The 26,058-nt window shown below is 44.4% G+C and overlaps 1 protein-coding gene across 1 annotated transcript; it reads right to left on the bottom strand.

Annotated features, from left to right (window-relative positions):
* Nucleotides 1-1,382: 1,382 nt before the first annotated feature.
* Nucleotides 1,383-24,933, bottom strand: LOC307243016 (AP2-associated protein kinase 1-like; the record flags this gene model as incomplete). The annotated part of the gene is made up of 20 exons (XM_080017667.1): nucleotides 1,383-2,029; nucleotides 7,310-7,417; nucleotides 7,638-7,802; nucleotides 8,170-8,277; nucleotides 8,430-8,525; nucleotides 9,422-9,514; nucleotides 9,740-9,951; nucleotides 10,062-10,198; nucleotides 10,639-10,986; nucleotides 11,183-11,295; nucleotides 12,015-12,175; nucleotides 12,264-12,352; nucleotides 12,591-12,694; nucleotides 13,326-13,458; nucleotides 14,845-14,926; nucleotides 16,503-16,624; nucleotides 18,127-18,269; nucleotides 20,330-20,438; nucleotides 21,240-21,358; nucleotides 24,777-24,933. 20 exons carry the CDS (start codon nucleotides 24,931-24,933, stop codon nucleotides 1,383-1,385), a joined length of 3,246 nt encoding a protein of 1,081 aa, XP_079873793.1.
* Nucleotides 24,934-26,058: the final 1,125 nt, after the last annotated feature.

Here is a 26,058-nt window from a genome sequence, read left to right as displayed (position 1 = left end):
CAGGTATACTCACCCCATCGGGGCGTGGCCGTCCACAGCTACATTTTGCTCACGCCTCCTGCGCGGAATTAGAACCTGCTGTTATTTTCGATTTCCTCAAACCCTTCGGCGTTGCGTATGGATATAAAGCTACAATACCCTTTTGTTTCAGGGAAATGAAGGGCATGTGCAAAGCAATGCTGAATTCTGTAAACAAACACCACAAACACACATTAATGCGGTAAAGCCGGAGAAACCTCACTGCACGTGTCCTACATCTGGACCCCCCCCCCCAAAAAAAAAGTATAACACTATAATTAGAACAGAAAGTTCTTTATGTTTCGGATATCTTACTCTATTCTCATTCCCACTGGCATTACCATAGAGAACATAGGGAGAACTATCTGTGTTTAGTAAACAACACGGGCTCCAGCATCTACGGAGTTTGTGTTTTGCTCTGTCGGCTGCGTCTTAGTGTTGCACTAATTTGACAAACTGGAAGCGTTTCTATTTTATTGGCTTGAGGTGCAACTTGCGGTTTCCCCTAACAGTTACCAGAATATCCCAAAACGACTCTGATTTATGCCCGGTGTTGTTGATGCACGTCGGGGTTTCGAGGAAAATGACTGGAATTGAAATCTATTAGTGACATTTTCTGAGGACTGAGTGACTTACTTTTAAAAATACTTTTTGAAGAATAAAGTCAAAGCAAAGGGGTTTGAAACCAATAACATCCCTGAAAACCTTTCTACTTGTCAAATCCAGTATCATTTTGCAGCTTGTGTGATTTTTAAATGGAATTGTGCATCCTCAGTTATGATTTGGTGAAATCCGTATTTTAGTATCCCGGTGTCAATACTATTATTATGGGAACTTGCTGACAGAACTGCTTTTTGTTATTTGCAGAGGAGATTTGAGTTTTCCGCACAAAAAACAAAACAAAAAAAGAAAAACTGTTGTGAGAGCATTTCTTCTCAAAGGACGGAATGATATGCACAAGCTTTGCACATCTTTGCAAATAATAAGAGTCCAAGCGAGACAGCTGCTACCAATTAGGGAATAAAATGTAACTCTTGATTTTCAGTTTTTCTTAATGTCTGAATTAAGCCGTGGCGAGCAGTCAGAAATACCTCTTAAAATCCCTGGCACCAAGTTTTACAGCGATATTAACTTCCCTTGATTTGTGATCAAGGACGGCTATGGCTCACCACGCGCTGTAACTGTACATTATATAGCTCCATCTGTAAGCACATCAGCGTCCTGAGGTATATATATATATAAAAAACATATAATTTGTAAATATAGAAGAGAGAATGCCTTGGTTTTAATACTAATTATATCCTGAAAAAACAGATAGTGTCCAGTTGGAGGCTCCGGCTCAGGTTTGGGCCGGAGGTGGATCATCAGGGTTTTCCATCGGCGCCTCCAGCCTGGGAGGGCGCCCTGGCCGGGGGCTCGTCCATCGCTCGTCCCCCGATGGTCCAGGAGTGCAGAGGCCCGACCGCCACCGAGCCGACCGCGGCCTGCTGGCCGATACTGGAGATCACGCGATGCGCCGCCACCGGCTGCTGGGGCAGAGGGTTTTCTGGGTAACGCAAGAACCGAGGACGAGAAGCTGGGAGAGATGACGGGACAAATGGAGGGTGTTGGAAATCGGCCTCTATGGGGCACGGAGGCCGAGCCGGGCCGAGGTCGGGAGGGAGGGCCCGGGGAGGTTGGAGGAAGACGTCGCGATGCTCTTTGAGGTGATTGGGCTTCAAGCTTCCCTTTTCTCTTGCCTTCAACGATCCTGGCGATGGCTGGAAGACATTGGAGATGGCTGGGCTGTGAAGGGATTGGTCGTGGGTCGGATGTTCGGCGCAGTTAGTCATGGGAGGACCGGAGAGGAACGTTGCGTGTGGTGTTACGAGTTCGGCGCGACTCGGGACACTCTGAGCCTCGGTCGCCGGTTGAATCTCTATGCCTTGCTCATCGGCAGCAGCCGCCTGCAGAGAGGCTGGGAAGCGGCGGTGGAGCAGGAGGCTACTGCTATTGGGCTCCCTCTGCAGGTCTATAGAGAAGAGACACGTGAAAAGCAGGGAAAAAAGTCGAATTTGTTTTGCAGAGTCAAATTATTGCAATATAGCTCCATGTTCCAGAGAAAAGAATGTTAAAAATAATTAATGTAGAAGACAAGATATAGTATACAGCCCAGTACTACCAGTAACAGAGGTCTGGGAAGCACTGGGGACATCGAAGGAATATCTTGGTGCAAGGTCTGAGATCCCATAGTCCACTCCTGGGATGCTTTCATGCATCGTAATTTCTGGTGCATTTCACCATGTGGTCCCTTTCTAACTGACTAGACCAGGATAAATCACTTTACCGGAAAATCTAGAAAATAAGATGGGGAAGTGCCATTAAGTGTCATATGTACAGAAAAAAAAAAAAACACTGGACATGAAATAAAAGAATGTTTCCTAAATTTCCTAAGAAAATATTCTTATTACCAGATTGCATAAAAGCATCTGAATGACCATGTTTAAATGGTGTGATTTTGCATAATACTCATAATAATCATTATATTCATAATATAAAAAAGTACAAAATAATTTTTGAAATATAATTTATCAGATTATCGTAGACCATTGTTTTTGTAAACTTTCTTGCTATATAAGACCGGCCTACTCAAACATTTTGTGTTCAGATCAATAAAATAATTTCCTTGAAAAAAAAAGTCACTTATCACAATCAGTACTCCACACACAGTGACATTCACATTTGTTTTTATTTGCCATCCCTTTTATAATTATTTTAGTTATCTCACAAAAATAGAATGAGCACACAGTTATCACAGCTCTGACACAGGTTTGGTGCATGAAGACGTTTCAAAACACATTCAGAGGGAAGTCAGGAAATCCACAGCTTCACTTTGGGCCAAACACCGGGGACATGAGGGTTTTTTTATTTTTATTTTCCTGTTACACACCAAGGACTAAACGTATGAGCATTACCTATTAATAAAACAGCACGCAGGGATTGCATAGGTTCAGACGGTTCTCTGCAAACGAAGGATCGGGAAGAAAACGAGAGCCTGGATTTACGCGCACTGGAATCACAGAAGCCTGAGATAGTTGCTTTGGAAAATATCACCCCCTTCCACAAAATAATTCTATGTACTGTAAAATAATTCCATTTGAATGAAATTCAATAATTTGTGTCACACTTGCTCAGGTAATCACATTTTATTATATATTTCACTGATATTTTGTTCATGTATGAACGCATTTGATCCAATAGGGAAACATTTTCAGAAAGAATGCTGGTTAAAGTTGGCTCACTGAGTTGAAACGAGGAGTGATTATTTTTAATACCAATATCATTATATGTCAATTTAATTTGGCATGAAATAAGTCATTTACTGTAAAGTGCATTGTCTACATTTTGAAATATTCTCAGGCATATTGAGTGTATTGAACGGCAAGGATTTGGATCCAGGTGGACATTGTTCCATTTAACAGCAAAACTACTGAAGCGTAATCAAGAAGGTTAAAGTTGACTTTGTTGGCAATTTAGGATAAAGTGTCATCAGAATTGAAAACAGACAGAGAGAAAAAAAAAAAAAAAAGGCAAATCCAGAACATTTAACCTTATTCTGACAAAACCAGGTTTGGGTTAATGCATTAACACACAAAAACTGAACCGGTTTTAAAGAGTTTAAAAACAAAGTAAAAAAAAAAAAAAAAAAAAAAAACTCATATAAGCATTGTGAAATCCTTTTACAGCGTGACCAAGCAGGCAAACGGCCCAAAGGGAGTCTGGGTGCACTTTGCAAAGCAGTTGATGAAAGCCAGAGTTTGGTCCAAAAAAAACAAAAAACAAACTCATCTTCACCGCCAAATCCTTCCATCGCTCGCTTCGACACAACTTATTGCAGGTGGACAACGTTGGATGCAAATCGATTTCTGTTATCGGGGCTCTATAGCGTCGAACACTCCCCTTGTCTGCGGGCTGCGACCTACAATGCTCCGAATGCCCGACTCTACCCCACTCTGTGGTGAACGTACGGTGTCTCCGCCCTCACCGCAGAGGCCCCGGTGTAACCTCAGGAGGAGGCATCTTGACCGACTGGATGGAGCGCAGACGTCCAGAGGACTTCATTATAAGACTTTGTTATGAGACTACACAGTAACCCATCGTTGATAAGACTCCCCGGGGAGAGAGAGCGACCTACCTCTGACGACCTGAGAGAGAATTTAGGGGGCGGGGTGGGGGAGGGTCTGTGCTTTGCGACAGGAAACCAGAACCAAAACACGAGTCGGCTACTGTAAAACACACCCAATGACTCTGGCAATGACTCCACACACCCACCCACACCCACACACACACACACACACACACACACACACACACACACACACACATCATAACACTGTACACCAACACACAGTAAGTAAACACCCAACAACACTGCCATGCTTTTTTTTTTTCGATATGAACTCTGGATCACTAAAACTGGTAAAAGCAAGACAGCGTTTCATAGAGAGCACGATTTCGGCAAAATTCTACACTTTGCTATTGCTGAGCGACGACAGGAAAAAGGAAAAAACAAACAAAAAAAACCTCAAAACACCGGGGCGGCTCTTTCGGAAACCGAGCGCCCGTTCCGCGGTAAAGTCGTCACGTCTTTATATTTTGTTTTGTTGACAAAAATAGAATCCTCCGTCGGTCAACATAAGCGTACGGAAACATGGGCCCACGGTGTGACCACCATGGCGGGGGTTTGGAGACGGAGTGGTGGAGGGGTCGGGGTTTCAACCTAATATTTAAAGTTACGCAAAGACCAGAATTGTCATCAATATGCTCACTGTATTGACAGCTAGTTAAGTAGATAATATGTCAGGAAGAAAAAAAAACAAAAAAAAACAGTACACAATCCCACAAAGAGGAATGAGATATACAGTATACAGTAGTTTTCAATATTATTCAATTATAATGACGTGAGGAATCATGTTTTTTTTTTCATTATAGACTAATATTTCATACATTCATTCATTACTAACACTCTATTCGTATTAACATTTATTAACAGGAAACTATGATTATATATATATATATAGAGAGAGAGAGAGAGAGAGAGAGAGAGAGAGAGAGAGAGAGAGAGAGAGAGAGAGAGAGAGAGAGAGAGAGAGAGAGAGAGAGAGAGAGAGAGAGAGAGAGAGAGAGAGAGAGAGAGAGAGAGAGAGACTACCCACCCCCACCCACCCACACAAGTTAAGCGTCATGGCTGACAGGACAGATAATGTATTAATATATACACAGGAAGAACCAGTCGCATGGTCACTGCAGATACATATTTACATTATATGAGTGAAGGAACGGGAGGAACGGGAGATTGCACAACCATGGATGGGCGATGACGACGGAAATGTCGGGTTTTGACGTGGGGTGAATTTAGAGGGCGGCCACTCTATTTTCTCATTGAGCGATGAAGAAGAAAATGACCCGATCGTCTCTCTGTACATTAAACTTTTTTTATTTTTTTTTAATCTTTCTAACTTACTGTTCTTTATGATTTGTATTTCCATGACGTTGCATGCATCACTTTCAACGTTGCGTAATGAACTTGGCTCAAAATGGATCCGTTGCCAAGACCATAAGTACTATACCATGTATTTGTGTGTGTGTGTGTGTGTGTGTGTATACCGCGTATAAGACTATATGTGCTCTACTGACTATGAGCATGAGGACAGGTTGAAGCAGGTATTTTATGGAATCTCTAAGACTTTTGCGAGGAATCAAAAAGGAATACTTTCCTAAATATATCTTATCTTTCCCTTATTACATCCTTCTTAAATAAGCACCCTCTCTTTACAGTCCCCCCCCCCCCCCATAGACCAACAGCACATTTGTACAATAAAATGGAGAGTGTTTTTAGGAACATTTAGGAAGGTTGCACAGACACAATCTGCTTGTGACTACATAACCGTTGACCTTTGACCTTTCCCCTGAAAACCCCTTCGCTTCTCAAAACACACGCAGATCCAAGCGTCAAGGAAGAGTGATCCATAGAGGCTTTCGATTTGTTTACCAGTTACGGAGATTTTTCTAAATACTGATATTCATCTGTGGATTCTCTGTTAGGACATGTAAACCAATACTTTATATCCTTTCCCTTTGAAAGGAGAAATAAGTCTTATTGTCTTAAGCGTAATTTGCTCCCCGCCATTAGAATGTGCAAATAACTCACGGGAGAAATAAACGAAAAAGAAAAAAAAAAAAAAAAAAAGGCAAAAGACAATTGATGCGTTCACAATAATAAATACAACCACACGGATCTACCACGCCTATCCACATTATTTTTCTATTGTTTTGTAACTAGAAACAGCGATACCACAAAAGGAGAGATGGGGGCGGTTAGCCTCTACGTCGTCTGACAGTGTTAGTGTAGGTGCGTACGGGGGGGGGGGGGGGGATTATAGAGAAAGCAGAGAACAGTGATGGGAAGGAGAGAGGACGGCGAGGAGGAGGAAGAGGAGGAGGATGGAGGGTGGAGGGGATGAACGGAAGCGAGACGTGTTGCGAAAGGAATGGGAGCTATGTTGCCATAAGGCCTACTGGGGAGTGGGGGAGGGGCTGGGGCAGGGGGGTGGTGCAGGGCACTAGCTACGGGAACAGTGTGAGTTATCGTTCTATGATCCAGTGTTAGCGCTCGAGGACGCTCTACAGGTCGATGAGCTGGTCCAGCAGCAGCAGGGAGCGGGCCAGGCTGGGCAGGCTGGACTCCGAGCCGCCGCTGTTACTGCGGGAGTGGCCTCCAGAAACTGTGCGGAGAGACACGGGGCGGAGAGGGGAGGGCACGAGGGAAACGAGACAAGGACAAATAGGGCAAACACAGAGAGAGAGAGAGAGAGAGAGAGCGAGAGAGAGAGAGAGGGGGGGGGGGGGGGGGAGAGAGAGGGAGAGAGAGGGAAGGCGGGAGTCACAACAAGCAAAAGAAGCAGAAAAGAGGTTGAGAAAGAGCGTCAGATTTACTCATTTTTCCTCTGATGGTTTTTGAAGCACCGTTCATTGAGTTTCCTTCTGTTTATTTTGTCCTTCCGTCGTTCCTTCTCTACCTTTACATAAAGTATAAATGATGGCAATGTGGGAGTTCATCATCCGTTGAGGGGCCCGTGGCTCGTCTATTTCCTTTTTTCCGCCGATGAAGGCTTTCTCAACCCAAATGAGAATTAAGACTTTCGATTTGTGAGATTAAAACACTCTCAGCCTTGTTCTTAGTGCTAGTCTCCCCATCCCAGATCTATGAGCCCACCCCCCACCCCCACGCTCCTAGGACCAGACTACCCACCTTGAGAGTTTTTACGTCCTGTGACGGGGATGGGGTCGAACTCGTCCTCCGTGGCCACCTCGGCCACCGGCTGCGGGGCCTCAAAGTCCGACATCAGAAGAGAGGAGTCTGCAGGGAGGTGGCGCCGCACAAAGGGTTAAAAAAGACACGTTGCTTTACTCAGAGCTCATTGGTCGGTACACAATGAAAAACAAGCCGCCGAAATTAAGTCCCACTTCAGAGATTCTGTCTGATGCGCATTAGGCCCCATTTGGTAAGGGCTTTTCTCTGGAACCCCAACATGAGAAGATTTTTTTTTTGATAGCCAAGATTGATTCATTTCACTCACCTGCTTTGGGCTGCGGGGCGTCTCCAGCTAACAGGCTGAAGTCGTCCAAAGCAGAGGTGGCAGAGTTGGGAGCAGGGGAAATGGAGTTGGTTCCACTGCTCCCCGCGGGGACGGAGGGAGGACCAGAGACCATGGAACAGCCCAGCAGAGACTCCTCTGCCGGATCTGGTCGGGAGGACGGGGAAGAATGAAACACTTCAGAGGGACAGATTGTCTGCTGGGATAATTGAAAATGTAATGGAGCATTGGAACACAAATACATAAAATAATATTGTTATTTTATTTTTAAAACATTTTTAGAGGCTTCGGATAGGATAGCTCCGATGTAGTATAGACTAACCAACACAATGTATTTTTAACAAATAAATACACTTTATAAGGAAATAAAAAAAGGGCCACCATTTACTGTGATTTCCCAAATTAATTATTTCAATGCTCACCACACGTGAGCACGAGAAGAAATATGTCTTAAATATGGAAAAAATTGTGTTTATTTCTCTTTGAGAGAGTGAGAGAGAAAGAGAGCAAGAACCTTTGGCGGACTCCTCGACAGAACCGCCAAACGGATCAGCCAGCGACAGGAGGTCAGGGAGCATGAGAGAGGAAGTGTCGGGCGATTTGAGTCCCTCAATCAGCTTCTCTGTTGGACAACGGAGGAGGGTTGAGGAGGACATTGAGCAGCGATTCGGCGTGGCTTAGCGCTCTCTCGGCGCAAATCAAGAAACAGACGACAACGCGGCGCCGTCATTCAACCTCCGTGCCGACGGAGGCCGCACGGACGTGGATTCTCACCTGGAGCGTCTGTAAGCATCAGGACATTGAAAGGATCCGAAACGCTCAACAGAGAAGCTCCCGAGTCCACATCGACGATGGCCGACGGCCTTTCAGCTACAAAGACGACAGACGGATGACAATATCATTTTAATCACTAAAAGGACGCATTCCTGAATAAAGGAAGGTGCAAAAGAGGAGGTGTAGACAAACCCTTTCGTCCTCGAGTGGTGCTGTAATTTCACTGTATATACTGTATATTAAACACTGTATGTACATTCATCAAGTATTCCTACACGAGCAAACTTGACAGTCCACTGACTGATTCTGGGTATTTCTTGAACTTTGAGGTAAAAAACACAGCTCGGGTGCGATGAAAGAGCACGACGTGGGGAAAACGAAAGCCTTTCAGCATTTTAGGTTAACATCCTCATGGGAGATGCCCTACAGAGCATCTCGTCTCATCCTCCGATGGTGCTTGATCTGTACCAGGTGAACGGAACTGTGCTTAAAACAGAGCGCTCGCTTGAAAAAAAACGTGGTGAGCTGGCGTAAAGTCAGCATCGCTGTTTTCAGCCTTTTCAAATCACATGGAAACTATTTACTTAAAAAAAAAAGGAGTCTTTTTAGGCGGTTGAGCTGCTAATTAACAGTGCATTGGGGACAGAGGTGGCATAAATCCGCCCTTATACTCCCACATATCATGCACATTGATCTGTTAAACAGAGCTGGAAATATGCAGAGCTGTCAGCATGATTGTTTTCTGGCCTTAAGGCTGCAGGACACAACAGCCTGACCAAATGCCGGCATCTGTGGGCAATCATGAATCAGGCTCAGAAAATTGTTTTGTACGTGCTATTTGAACACAAGCACAAGGCTCCACCAACAGCGACACGGTAATCTTCCCAGAGTTATAAAAAAACACATTTCCAAATAAACACTCAAATGAAACTTGGGAGAGAAGCCGATCGAAGTTCTGATCATTTTTTTCGTGTGGTGGTGGTGGCTGTTACCGGTTGGCTGGAGGGCTCTTTCCCCGGGGGGTGAGGCCTGCAAGCCCGGAATCAGATCCTCAGTGGGCACCATGTTGGTTTCTAATGGTATGTCTGGTAAAAACAAAATATGAATTACTGGAACATACGAAGACTGGACACTCATACAAGCACAAATACATTTTCTACCCTATATTAAAGTAACACCAAAAATACCCTGACACAACATGACCCTTGTAAAACAGAAAGTACCACATAGACATTTCCTACTGAAGTACTCTGAAATGTATGAAAAACCCTTTTGATGAGCGCTCGTTTCCAACAGTGTAAACGTCTTACCGTTCGGGGGTTTGTCATCGCTAAGCAGTTCCTTCGCAGAGAGGTTGGAGAAGTCGCTGTCGTCAAAGGGGTTCCAAGCCGGCTGTGTGGGCGTCCCGGTGGCGGATCCTGCGTCGGGCGGCGCGGATCCAGCTGCGCCGCTGTCCTGGCCCGCCTCGCTCACGGCGGGCTGGACACACTCCAGGACGCTAGGCTGAGATGTACCCAGCGATCTAGAAGGAGGAAAAAATAAAATAAAATAAAATACACATAACATAACTGCTCTCATCTCCATAATCAGCTGTATGCTCAGTGTATGATATTATTGGTTGTCCCTGCTTACTGGTTAAGGACTGGCTCTCCTATAATGCCTTGCGGTTGTGAGAAATCGTTTGCTGGAGGATGGGTAACGTCGCTCAGGACGGGTTTGTGGCCTCCGTCCTCAGACGTCAGTGGAGAGGCGGGTGGAGTCTGGCTCTGCTACGGGGGGGGCAAACGAAAAGTAAATATTTCAACCTGTGTATGCGAGTCCTTTACATTATCATACTAAATCTTACTGTTGTGTGTCCACTGCAACACAAATAAAAACAAAGTATACAAGTATAACATCATGGTTAAAGAACAATTCATCCACACCGAAAATAAACAGCCAACTGCAAAAAATGAAGAGAAATGAGACACAACAACTTAAAACCAAAATCCTGGCAAAGCAGTGGGTGCTACATCAGCATGGAAGGACATGTGGCTGGACGAACGGACGGATACTTTGACAGATGATCATCACTGAAGATTTGTCAACAAATATTCCATCCAAAACAACAGAAAATAAAGGAAAACAGTAGATACATCTGCAGGGTGGTGGTGGTGGGCAGGGTGGTGGTGGTGGGCAGGGTGGTGGTGGGCAGGGTGGATGGCGACACTGAAGGAGGGGGCTGAAGCTGGATGTGTAAACAGCGGGGGGGCGTTACCGTCTTCTCCGCCTCGGCCGCTTTCTGGCCGACCTCAGGGGCCAGCGTCGGAGCGGGGGCCTGTTTGGAGGGAGACGGCTGGGCGGCCGCCTGGCCCGCCTGCCTGCGCCGAGCCGGCCGCTGGGGCGGAGCCGGGCTGGGCGGAGGCTGAGGCTGGGGCGCTGGCTGCGCCACAGGACCTGCCACGGGACCTGCCACGGGCGGAGACGGGGCCTGCTGCTGGGCCGGAGCCGCGGGCTGAGGCTCAGCCTTGGCCGCAGAGGCCATGGCAGTCGCCGGCTCCGACGCCGCCACGGGCTGCTACATAAACACCACATGACCCCATCACCCGACTGTGGAAAGCATTTTTTTTTTTTTTTTTTTTTTTTTAATCCTCCCCAATCCATGAGATGATAACAATAATTACGTTGGCTTTTGTATGTATTTCCTTTAAAGTAAGAAAACGCCTTCATTGGGAGTTGCCGAGCTCATTGAGTTCCTTAGCAACCATACGCACCTGTTTGGGCTGAAGCGCAGCCTGACCGGACGTGCTGACTGGCTGGCTGCCTGCTGCTGAAGTCTTCTGTGACTGCAGCGCGGCAGCGGGGTGAGAGAGATTCAGGCTGACTCCTGTGAGCAGCCCAAAAAAAAAAAAACACTCATCACTCAATTATGATCATCACTCAAATGAGGCAATTAGTGAGATGATTGGAAGTACAACAAGAACGTCGCAGACTAAATAAACCAAACTGAATATACAAACTGTGCTGATGAGAACATTTGTATGATTATCACTGTGTCTAAAGGTACCACTTTTGTGAGATTTCAATTTTTGACAAAACATCTCTCCTATTGGATGACGTTTTGCAGGTTTTATATAAAGGTACGTGCTGTGCATTTGGTGCAGGGCAGAGATCAGGCTCATGTAACAGTGTTGAACTATGAACTACTTATTAGAACAGTTTCCTGTCCTTGGTAAATCGATCTGCGCTGACTAGAAAGCACTTTGGGTCAACTACTGTTGTTTTTAAACGTGCTACTGTATTTTTATAAAAAAAAATAAAAATAAAAAAAGATAAGACAGCAAGGAACTGGAATAAACCTGTATTAAGCACAAATCAAGGGCCCGGACAGGGGAAAGGGTCAAGGAGTCATCACATTTTATGGATTTTTAGTGGTTATTGAGCCTTAAGTGTGGTTAGTAATACACTGCATGATTGTGAGTCTGACATTTCTCTTCCATCTTAAGTGCAGCGGCACCAGAACCATGATTAATGCATGGAGGGATGGATAGATGGATAGATGGATGGATGGATGGATGGATGGATGGACGGTATCTGGCTCCATACCGATGGGTGGGACGGCTCCCACGGGGAGGTTCGCCCTCTTGCGAGGGGTGAGCACGGCGGGCTGCATGGGCAGGATGCCGCCGGCCGTCTGGGCGTGGGCCGCCTTGGGGCGCTGCCTGGGGGTGATGGAGGTCTCGGTGGTGGGGACGGGATCAGTGAGTCTGCGGCAGAAGGAGAACGTTTAAACCCGGAACGCGCGCGGACGCACAAGCGGCAGCTTTCGACGACGCCGTGACGGTCGCCCCCCACCTGGCCTTGGTCTGCGTCTGGCTCTTCTTCGCCGCCGCAGCCTCGCTCGCTTTGACTGGCTCAGGAAGTTTCGCAGGGATCGGAGAGTTCTGGATTGGGGAAAGGAAGAAATAAATGCGCTGCTCTGTCATGCCAGTAAGAACCTCACAATAATTTGAGGAGGAACTTAAAAATCATGAAATTGCACAATTGGGTTAAGGCCCATTAAGGCAGCCTCTTCATGCAGGCCAGGCAAAATAGATATATATAATACGCTGGACGGAAAAAGACAGCCATGCAAAACCAGAAACCCCAAAGCGAGAGACCCCGGCAGTTTGAGAGACTGACCTTCACATTCTGAACAGGACAGGTCCTCTGGGCCAGTTTAAAGGCAAAGTGGGACACCTGGAAGATGTCTGGCCTTTTGTCTGGGTCTGGCTCCAGCATGTAGCCTGACACACACACACCGTGCGGCGAGGGACCAGACGGAGGCGGAGAGTAGAGGAAAGTAAGGAAAAGCAGGACCCAAACCAAACCGGACGCACACGCACGCACACATGCGCGCACGCGCGCCAATGACATTCGGAGCCGCCACCATATTAAGAGAGAAAGAAAAGGATCGTTTTTGAACCGTCCCCGAAATACTGAGAGTGAGCAAGCTTTTTTTTTTTTTAACTTAGGTCCCAAGAATACGACCCTGGCGGTGGTCAACTTGGACGGACTCTCAGGAACATCTGTGATACGATATCTTGTGATTTCGCCAAATTCAGAGGAAAGTTTTGTGAAATTCTGATCTGATTGTAAATCTGGATGAGATTTACAATTAGGTCAGAATTTCACAAAACTTTCCTCCGCTTGCTACCAAACTTCGGACTTGTCACTCGCTAAGTGGTCATAATCATCATAGCGAGTCACTGTGAATGATCAGAAGTTGATTCATCTCAGTTCCCATTCACGGTCCAGATTCCTTGAAACAATTATTACACAAAATTATTTATCTTGAGTCCTTTTCCAGTTCTATCTTAAAAAAAAAAAAAAAAAAAAAAAAAGGCGAGTAGTACTAAACAGTGTTGAAATACTGACGGATGAGGCAGTGCAGGTCGTAGGAGTAGCGCGAGTTGTCCGGGATGGTGAAGCTGCCGTCGCAAATGGCCACCTGGCTCTCGCCGAAGGGCAGAGTGAAGAAACACACCTTGTACAGCAGGCAGCCCAGCGCCTGGAGGACACACACACACACACACACACACACACACACACACACACACACACACACACACACACACACACACACACACACACACACACACACACACACACACACACACACACACACACACACACACGTTTTTAAAACTTGAATTTAAGCCTGCACACACCCTGCGTTTGAACCTCCCTAGGTTGATTCCACTCACGCCGGAGCAACATGGACGTCAGACTGAAGGACAAACACAGTCTGAACAAAACAAAGAAAACACCTTGAAAGAATCACTTTTCCCCAAATACAGATCCCAAATAAACAACATACCGGGCCATGGGAGTAGGCAGGAAGCTCTGGATTTGATGTTACAATAATAACTGGCCGCATCACGGATTGGAATCATTTTATTGTTGTGATTGGAGGATGGCGAGCGGGGCGAGAGGAGGCAAAGATGCAATTCCCGCCCTGTGGATCGGGCGGCCCAGCAATCAAAACCATGTGAAGCCGTCGTTTTCCCCACCGGACCACAAAGACGTTAACTCTTACGGTGCAAACGCACTGACAAGGAAGTCGGGAGGGCAATCGGAGCGAAAACAACCGACCTTAGCGGAGATGTCCGCATGGACAGTTCAAAGAGCAACTGCAAACCAGAACATGCTTTTTGAGCTGTTCACTGAAATATGACTGTTCTCCAATGAAACACATCAATCCTGTTCATACTTTTCCTGTTTCCTCACAAATGTGTTCAATTTGGCATCACAGATAGTAGGTGTGTCTCAGCGCCATCTGCAGGCCAAACTCAGCACCAAGCTTGCTTTAAACTAAACAAAGAATAAAAATGTATAAATGTATGGAAGTCAAAAGAGGTCCACCTGCTAATATTCCCATTGCTACTATGCTCTTAAGGGTGATCCAATTTAATTTGTGCAGCGTTGTGGAGATTTAGATGTTTGAATGGCTGCATTTTCGTATTAGAATTAACCTTGTTCTCCTTTAAGATTCAAAACATTTAAAGAAGGTCGTCAATAACAACTAGAAGGAATCTTCATCTCTCTGTATCCACACTGTATATATTACTCTAATTCAAATGAAAAATCTTCAGACACCAGAAGACAGGATTTTGTTCGCTTTAAATGTCCTTAAACTAAAAACTATGCATGTACTGTACTACTGAAATAAAATACAAAGAAATTACAAGTTAGGCAGACTCATTCCTTTGAACGGTTTTAAAGTTTTAATTACTGATGTTTGCCTGCGTTGTGTGAACAACGTGTGAGTTGCATTGGGATGTATTTCGTTCTCAGGTCTCTACTGCAGAAAGAGTGATGTAGGCAACCAAAACAAGGGGGAGGTGGTAATAGAGAGTAAATAAAGGACTTTTAAGTTTTTAAAGAGGTAACTCACCCAGATGTCAGCTTTAGTAGTGATGATCTTGTTGTTATAAAGGTTCACCATTTCAGGAGCACGGTACGACAAAGTAGTATACCTGAAAAAAGACAATAGTCATTCTTTCGGAATGAACACTACTACTAGTTTGTTTCATTTCACCACTTTTAAATAATAATAATAAATAAAAATACTTTTTCAGTGCTAGTGCATACATTTGGGTCTCTGAGGGGCCTGCTAACACACAATCTGTGAAATAAGACAACCCAGTTGTTGTTTTTTTTGTGAGTTGTCTTTGCCAGAAAACCTGTGATTCAACAAGCCGTTCAGATTTGCACCTCCTTCTACGTCAGTTGGAGACACACTAGAATTAGAACCGCCCCACCATCTGAGGAACTCCAGCCACAGATGGAGAACTACCAAGCGGCGGCGGACCCCCTAAGCATGGGAACTGCTCTGTTGGCTGCACAGACCAGCACAAATATTTTTAGAAAGAGGAATAATTACCAACAGAACGTGACAAAACTGCAGGCGAGGGAAATGTAAGTATTTAAAAATGAATTGTGCTGTGTTTCTTTCTTTCTAAAAAAAAAAAAAAAAAAAAAAGAAAGTATGCTGTAAATAGATTGTAGGCTGAGCTGCACCTTTCTCCAAACAAAACCAATAAAAACAGTGTGTTTTTATTGTAGATGTATTTATTTTATTTTCTGAGGTTTGTTTATTGAATGAAACCAAAAAAAAGCCCCGTTCGGTGTCCTGGTCCGCTGTCCCATGCGGGGCAACCGGCAGTGCAGCAGGGGCCTCGCATTACGAAAGTCGGAACAAACTTTTAAATTAGCCCTTGTAGATCAAATATGAGTGAAGATTAAGCAAATGGGTATCATATTACTCCCCTAAAATTTGTTCAGAAACAGATTTTGGTGGACTGCTAAGGTGAAATAAGTGAAAGTTTATGTAACGGAACCCTACTACCCATGCTCAAACCCCATTGTCTCACAGAACTAGGGGCCTGGCAGCTCATTTACATTTAAAGTGGCACACACTGAAACTGCCCGTCGAGAAGAGGAGGGTTTATAGAGGCATGTTAGAACGGCTAGAATGCATAATCTGCGTGGTATTTTCAGCAAGACATGTTTTGGGGACCTCCGAGGCCTATATCAGCTTGTTGAAAAGGAGTAAAATAGCTCACCTTTAATGCCCTTCTCTTGGAGAGATGTTGATTCATTAATTTCAAAAGACCATATCCTTCAATTCTAGCTGTATTGAATCGGCAGGAAAGCTGATCATAAATAAACTAAACATCACGTTTCTTAGTTCACTCCAGCCTTAACTTTTCATGTAAAAAAAACAAAAAAAAACCTTTGCAGTAACGGGCTGCCAGCAAAACCATAGAAAGTCTTTTTTTTCTAGATCTGGCTACAAAAAGGTTTGAATGCAGGTCTTGTTTGTCTGGAGAAGTTTCGATACTACTTGGTATTGGGTTATTTCGGTTGAAACCTTAAGAGGTATTGAGCACCAACACCCAGCCTTACAGGTCAGCGATCAAAAAGGAACAGGGCAGTGCCTCAACAAACAAATCAAAATATAGAGCGGAGTTAAGAATTAAGAATTTTTCCTAATTGGAATAAACTCTTCTCACCGAAAGGGCGGCTTTAAAAAAATAACAAAGTACAAACTTTTTGATTTCTTCCTCCACCGTGGCCACTCCTTCGGTCTGCGGGCTCTGGAACTTGTTGGTGGCGCTGCCGAAGTCGCAGAGGACATAGTGGCCTTTGTCGTGCAGGAGGATGTTCTCCACCTAACGAGCAGGCAGCCAGGAAACTGATCAGGACTTGTTATATTATGTTGACATTAGGCGTGGGAGACTTGGCAAAAGTATATTACTGTTTTCCTTCAGGCAGGATCACAATCCACAATCTTATCAGGATTCTTTCTCAGGTTGGTCTTTAAAAGGGCGGCGCTCGCAGCTCGAGCCCGAGTCTCTCTATATATTTTTTTATTTTTTATTTTTAATCAGATTTAAACTGCATCCAAAATAGGCAAATAAGCGATTTACCAGTAACTTCATTGGGAAATAACATTACACAATATTTATTTACGGGTTTTACTAGTGACAAAGGAGCCATCAAATAAAGCCATTTTACAGAGACACAGACAGAGACACACCAATAAACCAATAATAGGGGGGTGACCGGCGCAACATACAAAGTGTCACCATGCTTGGCTCTTAATGTTATTACCAAAGTGAGACGTTTCTGGATCGTATTTAACAAATATGTTCTAGGATCATCCTATTATTCTGTGTTGTATTCATTTACAAAAATAAATAATTAAATAAATAAATAGATCGACACACCACTTTCTCCACTGCGCGTCCGTGCGACCTATAACGTATTTATTAAATACCATCCAGAAACGTTTCTCTTTGGTAATGACATTAAGAGCCAAGCATGGTGATACTTTGTATGTTGTGCCGGTTGCTGCCTGAAAAAAATGGTGATATGATACTTTTGCCATACGCCTGACCCTATTTTGGATCTTTGGGGGTTTTTTTTACGTTTATTTATTGAAACTCAGCGTTTGTGCGCTCCGTGCATACGTTCCATGTGTCTCTTTTCCTGCCAGCGATCCGTCCGACCAGCAGCATTGCGGCACCTTCTGATTTACAAATCACGCACTAGCAAATAGTGTGGTTTAAGAGTTGAAAAAAGCAACAACTTTGGACGCTTGTATGAGCCAGGGAAGTGCAACTGATAAAATGTGCACTGCAGCACGACACCAACGACCTCTCTGTAAAAGCAGATCCTGGAGGCATTTTAATCGTTCACAATCTAGTATTGCCCTATCGCACACCCCTAATCGGCATTACTCCTCACTAGATGGAATACAAGAGAACACATAACTCAGATTTTAGCATCCCTTCATTTACCATCCATACACAGCTGTTTGTTTTTAGAATTGTTTTTCAGAGCTCAGTGATTTTTAAGGCCAATACAGGCCTTAAAAAGCATTCAATTCAAAGCCCCATATGAGCCTGAGGTTCTCCGATGGGTCCTTTTTCAGAACATATTTTTAATAAATAAAGTTATTTTTGTTATTATTATTACTACACACAACTCAGAAACAAGATTCTATTTTTGTAATGTGATATTTCATAATAATAACACATTTGATATTTTATAGTAAAAACATGTAATAGTAATTATGTATTCTTTGTGACTAATAACATATATGATAATAATAATAATAACAATAATAATAATAATAATAATAACAATAATAGGTGGCAAAATGTTTCACCTTAAGGTCTCTATGAATGATTGGCGTCTTGCGTTGGTGCAGGCGTGACACTGCGTCACATGTGTCACAGAAGATTTGCAGCACCTCAGCCTCTGTGAAGCCAGTCTGGAGCCTTTGGTTCATCAGATTGACCACTTGTCCCCCTGCAAAAAGGTATTTTAAAATAATTTCCAACCAAAACAAAAATAACGTTCCAGACGTTATTGTCAGTGACATATTTGCACAAGACAATTATTATACAACGAAAACAACAGCAGGCCTTGCATTTTCCCAGTCACAATAGCAGAAACAAACATTTGACTCACTGTACAATGTACAGTGTACAGCGCTGCATGTATCTGGGTTAACCAAAGTATAATACAGCAATGGAATATTAAGTCTTCTCTTTTGAGTTTTCTTTTTTCTGCGACACATGAAACAAATGAGGATCAGATATCAATGTGCGTGTGTTTGGTTCAGCACTGATTAAACCACCACACGCTACAGTCAGATTGAACTAATAGAAAACAGGAATTGTAAAATTCATGTCTGCCTCTGCTGGCCGCTAGTGAAATCACAAGAAGATGTGTATGTTTTTCTGAGCTAGGTGATGTCACCGACTGCTTGCTGAAGTGAGAGAAACTCCTCTTTGAACAAAATTAAACACAGATTTTCAGCAGAAAAAAAACCTAAAAAACACAGATCGAAAAACAGCGGTTTGTAATCTATTGCAATGAAGTTGCTATTCTGGCATCTTTTAGACGTAAATTCAGTGAAAGTGAAGGCGTCCGGCAGTGAAGACGGACATTTAACAAAGAACCTCTTACTGCCACCGTTCGTAAACATGACCCCAAGGTTCTTTTACTCCACCCACCTGGAGGTAACAGTACACCCACCACGGACTCTGATCTGGGTGTACTAGTCCCTCTCCCAGCTACAACACTGTCGGTGAACTTCTCTAGTGAGAGTTATAGGTTATCAACAGGAACGCCAAAAGGCCAACATCAACAGCAGAAGGCACGGACAACACCTTAATGATGCCACACCAGAAACACACCAGCCAAAAGCTGCACCTTAATATTATGTCCATGAAAATCACAAACAGCAGTTGGGGTATGGAGCAACTCCTGGTGGAGTCAAACACCTACATCAAACGGCGTAGACTGAAAGCCCAGAGCACCCGTGTAGAAAGACACCAGGGTGGGTGGGGTATCGAGAGCGGATTGGCACTCCGTACTCCCACAGAACCTCCTGAGGAACACCGTCATACTGTGTGCCTCTCCAGGTTCCCAAAGCACATGGAATTAGCACATTTTCACTAGCCTGATTTTTCCCTCCAGCACGCTGTGTTTCCCTGATAGAACAAGAAGAGTGACATCCCGATAAATGGAGCGCACCCTGGACGCCGGTCAAAGGGAACTGTCCCCATCTGCCATGTCCTAGAGCGGCCTTACCCATGAAGTCAGACACCGCCCAGTTACTAGAGTTGCTTGCTGACTTGTTGCCGCGGGGGCGTTTGACTCTGTGCAGCAACCTCAGCACAGAGTAATGGAGCCTCCAAATAATCCAGCCGCCTCACAACTGCGTCCGCAGAATCGGGAATACCACGCTCCTCGTGGGGAACGGCCAAGACACAAGGCACTTTTCTTGATATAGTGGGCGGTTGCCAGAAAAACTTCAAAGCAAGACGGGCGGCTGGTTTCCATGGCTTCGCTCGACGTCCTCCCAAAGTCTGAGCTTCGGCTTGAGCCGCCGCTTTTGCTGCAACCTTGCCTACAAGTTGGCACTGTACCTCTCAGACATGTAGCAACAAGCATTACCGAATGGGTCTTCTTGGCATGGACGCTTACCATTGGTACCAAGCAAGCAGTGAGATTGGTTCTCCACTTCTCAGCATGATTAGAGTTGTAGTGGATTTTAACCTTGTCAGTACCTTTTTATTTTTTTTTATTTATTTTTTATTTAAAACATCCCCAACAAACATCCCACCACAGAAGCCAGTGACCTATGCGCCTGAACAAGAGGAGAAATCTACACTCGGCTCTGCCAAGGCCTTAGTTTTGAGCTGGTTTTCTAAGCAATGCACTGTGTTTGGAGCCCCGCTATCAGTTGACGTCAATGACATGCAACACAGGGTTAGTTTAACACTAGAAAATGGGCTGTTTTGTCTCAAAAAAAAAAGGATTGCCAGTTTCAACAGACCCTCGGTCTACTGGCAACTTACCTTTGCAATAGTCCATGAGGATTAGAACCTCCCATACTTCCCTTCCTCCCATAGCTGTGATGCTGGAGTCCACATAGCCAACAATATTCTTGTGACCCACGAGGTCCTTCTGCAAGAAAATAAACACACGCAGGAAAAACTCAAATGAAACCTGCGATGAATGCAGTCCCGGCTACAGCTGTATCAATATCCAGAGCTGCCTGCAAACGCGTGAGCGGATACAAGAGCAATGAACACAACTGCTGTGCGCAAGAGAAAACAACGAGAAACAACCCATGAGAATGAAACAGTAAAAGGAAAGCAAAACGATGATTGTAAATAAAAAAACAAAAAAAAAAAAAGTACCTTGAGTCTGGGTTTAATGTAATATGGATAAAATCCGATTTTGACTGTCTTTATTAACAGATTCTCCATTATCCTCTGTTGATGACACATGACTTGATATTACTGGCGACATGTTAGCAAATTACATCTGAAGTAACTGATTTTATCTACCCTTTCCTACCCAGATCATAATAGTTGGGAATCAAACCTAGGAGGCCTAATAGCAGGGGAACAGTAGTCTACTGAATCAAATTATTTATTTTAGCTTTGGAAGAAAATAATAGTCTGAAATGAATCTATAGCAGCCTTCAGCATCCCCAGCGGTGTAGCTGCAGCACTTTACATGAATCAGCTCGAAACCAAACAACACAGGAACTACAATTTTTCTACCAATAAGTACAGTTGGTATATGGAAAATAAATATATAGATTGGAAACAGAGAGAGCATCTTTGATCTCAGGCTTGAAGAGGTCTGAATTATTTCTAGAAAAAGCTTCTACAGCAGAATACGAAGGGATTTAATGAACCACGTTTGCAGACAAACACATAGTAGGTATTGATTTTTTTCCTGACCCCTCCATCTTACCATGATCTGGATCTCCGTCTTGCAGACCTGCAGGTCGTGCTCGTTGTTGACGTACATCCTCTTCAGGGCACAGCGCACGCCCTGGTTGGTTCGCACGAGGAACACTATGGCAAAACCGCCTGGAAGAAAAAATAAATAATAATTACTGCATTTAATTGTTATACCTCAACAATATGACATTAGGCAGAATTTCAAAGAGCAAAGAGGACAAAACAATCAAAGTAACATAGACAAGCAATTTGTGCCAGAGCGCTGAGACACTTTATGGTTTGTTAACAGATAATTTGCTCCAAAAAAGTGTTGAATTTCAAAGGATACGCATTTGTTGCGGATTCTCCTAATAGCTTCCTATCTTACTCTCATCCCCCAACAGCCTAAACCGTAGTCACTTCCAAATGGTGGAGCCATGTAACAATTATGTATTAGTTATGTCGTTGCTCCGAGGCTCATGCTGAGGCCTACATTCATCATGCCTTACCATCTGGTGTAGATTAGGCCACAAATTTACCTCATAGACTTGAAGAGTGTAGAGCGTAAACCAGACATTGAAACACTTGAAGTTCAGTATTGCGTGGCATTGTGATACTATACCGTTGCTCCTTGTTAGCGTTTGGTGTAAGGGCAAAGGTTGGGCAAGTCCATGTGACCAGACTCTAGGTCCAGGCCACGTTTATGACTTTATAAGCATATCCTTCTAAAAACACTAATTTTGACCAACATTTTTCTGAGGAAAACAAACTGTGTCTCTTTGTCATCAAGATAAATTGGACAAAATTGTAATTGCATTAAATAGTTAGTTGCACACACTCATATTACACACTAAATACATTAAATTCAAATACAAGTAAAGGGTTCAGTATAACTAAAAGATACGCCATCTAACATCTAAATAAACAAGTTATTCTAAAGGGACGGCAAACTTAGACGACAAGGATACTAAGAATTCACAAAAAAGGGGTCAAATATAAAAAAGGCAATTAGGAGGTGAGAGGTCAGATAAGTACAATAGAGATGTTGCACTTTAAGGGGGTGTTGTCATCAAAAGAAAAAGCAGTGTTATTTACATATCTTATTCATGTTAATTCCTAGTGTATGAATTATTATTCGTATTATCATTCAATTTCATTGGGTTTTTCCTGCTGTGTTAATTATTGTATGCTACAAAGACTTACTATCACCATCACATCCAAAAAATATAGAGAACATCACTTGGTCAGAACTGATGTTTTGCATCATAATGCATAATGTTAAATATAAATGTTAAATTGTAATTATATAAACACAAATCACGATAACAAAAGGAGAAAATACTTGTCATTAAATGTTTCATCTGGTGTAAATTTTAATTGTAAAAATAGAGAGAAATGGTCATAGTTTGTTTGTTTTTGTGTCTCTGTGCGGTCTCTTTATTCCGCACCTGTATGCCCTCGTCTCCCTCACAGGTAGCCTGCTCCTCCAACCTAGAATGGCAAACCCTGTATTTATTCTATTTCATTCTCCTTTTTTTTTTCCCCCCAGACTGTTTAATTTTTTTTTTTAAGCTATGGTCCGTACTGGAGTGCACCAACCTCACCAAAAGAAATTCCTGTCACTGTACAGGCAAATGTCACTGATGAAATAAAACAGATTCTGATTCAAATTCTCAAAAACAATATTGCATGCCATCTGGATTGATTGGTAGGTTTTGATATGTTTATGTTATGCGCTTTCAATATTTCCACACATCTCCATTACATACACATACTAGTTTTGGCACTGCTCAAGAAAAATGTGTCTACAAACTGATCAGAGTAACAGACTCTGGTAGTCGGGTGTGGTGTTTGTGTGGATATGGGACAGTGGCTGTGGCAGTAAATAATCTACGGTTCGCTGCAATTGGTAATCAGCATTAATGTCTATTTATCTACTTGCAGTGAGGCGAGTGGCTCTTCCTTTAGCTGTCACATACCAACACAGCTTACCTCAAGACTCAGGGGCCAATTATATTATTTGACTTAAGTAATTCTGAGCAATTTAGAACTGTGTTTCTCAAATAAAAGGCAACTGGTGTTTACTTTGTCTACTCCCTGTGTGTGCTTCCAAGGGTGTGTCCAAACTTGTGTCAGCGGCGCCAAAATTACGGAGCGGCAACAGACTCCCACAACAATTCCATCTCCGCGGGAGCAGCTTCTTGAGCGTCTCCCTTTCCAGCAAGAGGCCAAACGCTGTGCTGTGTTAGGAGTAGACCTGACTCAGCAGGAAGGCCTGCAAGCACTACGGGTCAACCAGGAAGTCATCCAGCAGCTGCGGAAACCAGGCTCAGACGACCAACACAGTCCTCAGACGACTGCCTCGCCCACCGTCCAAATCACCCCACTGAGCAACCCAGAGGCATACCTGGACATCTCGGAGTGGCTGGCAAAAAAAAAAAATGTGGGTGGCCCAAGGATGAATGCACTGTATGGCTTCTGCCATTGCTCAAGAACAGAAAGGGGGAGCCTTGCTTCCCACAGGGGGCTGGCTAGCGCTCCCAGGAGGTCTATCAGAGGCTGAGGAGAGCCATCTTGAACTGCCGAGACAGTACACCCGGGGATCGTAGTGGGCGTGTCTGGACTCTCAGGGGGAGGACATCCTGTGGGCCCTTTCCTTCACCCTCAAACTGCTGTACCAGGCAAGGCACTATAGGAGGCCAGCAGAGAGAAGGTGGTCTTGGAGCTGTTTGTCTCGGTCCTATTCCCAGTAACCTGGGATTGGCTGCTAGATCGAGTGAGTGGTGACACCCATTCTGAAGATAATATCACCCAGTTATTGGTGCCCAAGACAACATTGTGGCTGACCACCTAGGGTATGACATAACACTGAAACATATAATTTTGTTTTTTGTCGTTTCTGTTCATGTTTTACAATTAGATCATACTTTGTAATATTTGGGTTCTAAACCAAAGAGTGACATCTTGTTTTCATCAGAGCCCACATTTTCTTTCATGTTGAGTTGTCAAGGCAAAATAAATGACGCTTTTGAAATCTTCCCATTATGAAAATATTACATGGAACCACAAGTTGACTGACTCCACTGGATTCCAAATGCTATGACCTTGACCTTTCTGAATGTCCTTTCCCCCCCACACAGACACCATGTTCAACTTTTCCATTTATGGAGAACCGCTGGCAAATGTTTCCACTTAATGGATTTCAAATCGCATATTTCAAATCACAGCCTTGCATTCATATCACATTCGTATCTACTGTATTAATAAAGAGCCCTCGTAGTTCCAGAAAAATGAGTCATTCTCAACAGTTCAGATTGCAGAGAGGTTTCAGTGGAAGTTCTCCCTTATGAATCAGCTCGGACAAAAACGCCTCCAAAAAAAGAACAGCACAGCTCTCATTTGCTTCCACGTAGGTCCAATCATTCAGTATGGACATGTTGGTAGAATAAGGTTAAACTGGGTGTCTTCAAGGTGCACGACGTGCTTTCTAAAAGGCGTGACTTCCCTTCAACCAACACGCATGCAACCAAAATAACTAAATAAAATCAGCGTCATCGCGCCGTCTCACCTTCTGCAATTATCTCCTCCACGGTGACTTGGTGGCGGCCGATCGTGAAGGCTCGCCCAATGAAGTTGCCCCCTGCGTGGCCGGACCCGCCGCCGCCGCCCCCGGAACCGGGACCGGAGCTGACCAACTCCCGACGGGAATCGAAGAACTTCCTCATGGTGCCGATGGCGGAGCGGGCGGCGTGCTTCTGCGGCTTTTCGATCTCGCACCGATTGCGCAAGCTGCGCCGAAAAGGGTTGACGCGTCCGAGTCGCGAACGAACGCGACGCGCATCCGACGCTGCGAGATTATCGCCAGGTTCGAAATGCGCGGCGATGCCTTCGGTCACTTGCGGTGTTTCAGGCACGCCGGGGCGTTCGGCGGCGGATTCCCCATCAGATAGCGACCAGAGCGACGGGGCGGCGGTTATATAAGCGATTTATAATCTCCGGGAGTGTTTCTTCGTCAACCCAGCTGTTGGCGGCTCGGCGTCACAGCCCCTTCTCCATCTCTCGCAGCCAGTAGCCGGCTAGCTCGCTGCTAGCTCCGTGGGACTATGACATTTCGGGTAAGGTTATCCGGGTTATCCTCTGGAGATAATGTCCTCCGGCGCCTGGGATACGCGGTGCGATTTGCCAAGTATCCGAAAAATGTGCTTCCATCCTCAGTTGCGCGGAGAAAACACGGGAGAACCTGACAACAACTGCCCGTGCGCCGCCGCCGCCGCCTGGTTGATCGTTCTCATCCCCCCATAAAACTATCAATCCGAGCGAGCTCGCGGTTGTTGTTTTTTCTGTTGGGTTTTTTTTTTCTTTCTTTTTGCGCAAACCGCAGCAAATCGACTTAAAATCGCGGCCCGGTCCGGCTCCGGTTGCGGCGGCGGCAGAGGGGGTGCGGGCAGCCGAGCTGACAACCAGCGAACAGGGCGAGCTCTCTGGTCAGACGGATCTCTGCAACCCCAGCGTATCGCAGCATCCTGGCCGCTGCCGCTGCCGCTGCTGATAGCGCTCCGCGGGCATTCTGGGTAATGCAGTTCTGACAGCCGCTGCCGCGGGGCATTGTGGGTAACGTAGTTCCGCCGGCCGCTGAAACGTAAAGATAAGATACGTACATAGATAATACAATAATAATAATAATAATAGTAATAATAAGCCAAAAGTACTAATAAATAAAAATAAATAAATAATTACAATATGTAATATGCCTATAAAGCACGAAAACCGGGAAAGATGGCAATACACAACAAACCTAGAATGAAAAAAAGGGAAATATAAGATACATTTCGAATTATTATTATCATGAC

This window comes from Zeus faber (genome assembly GCF_960531495.2).
Source record: "Zeus faber genome assembly, chromosome: 17".
NCBI classification, from domain to species: Eukaryota; Metazoa; Chordata; class Actinopteri; order Zeiformes; family Zeidae; genus Zeus; species Zeus faber.
This window is presented reverse-complemented; position numbering and strand designations above follow the sequence as displayed.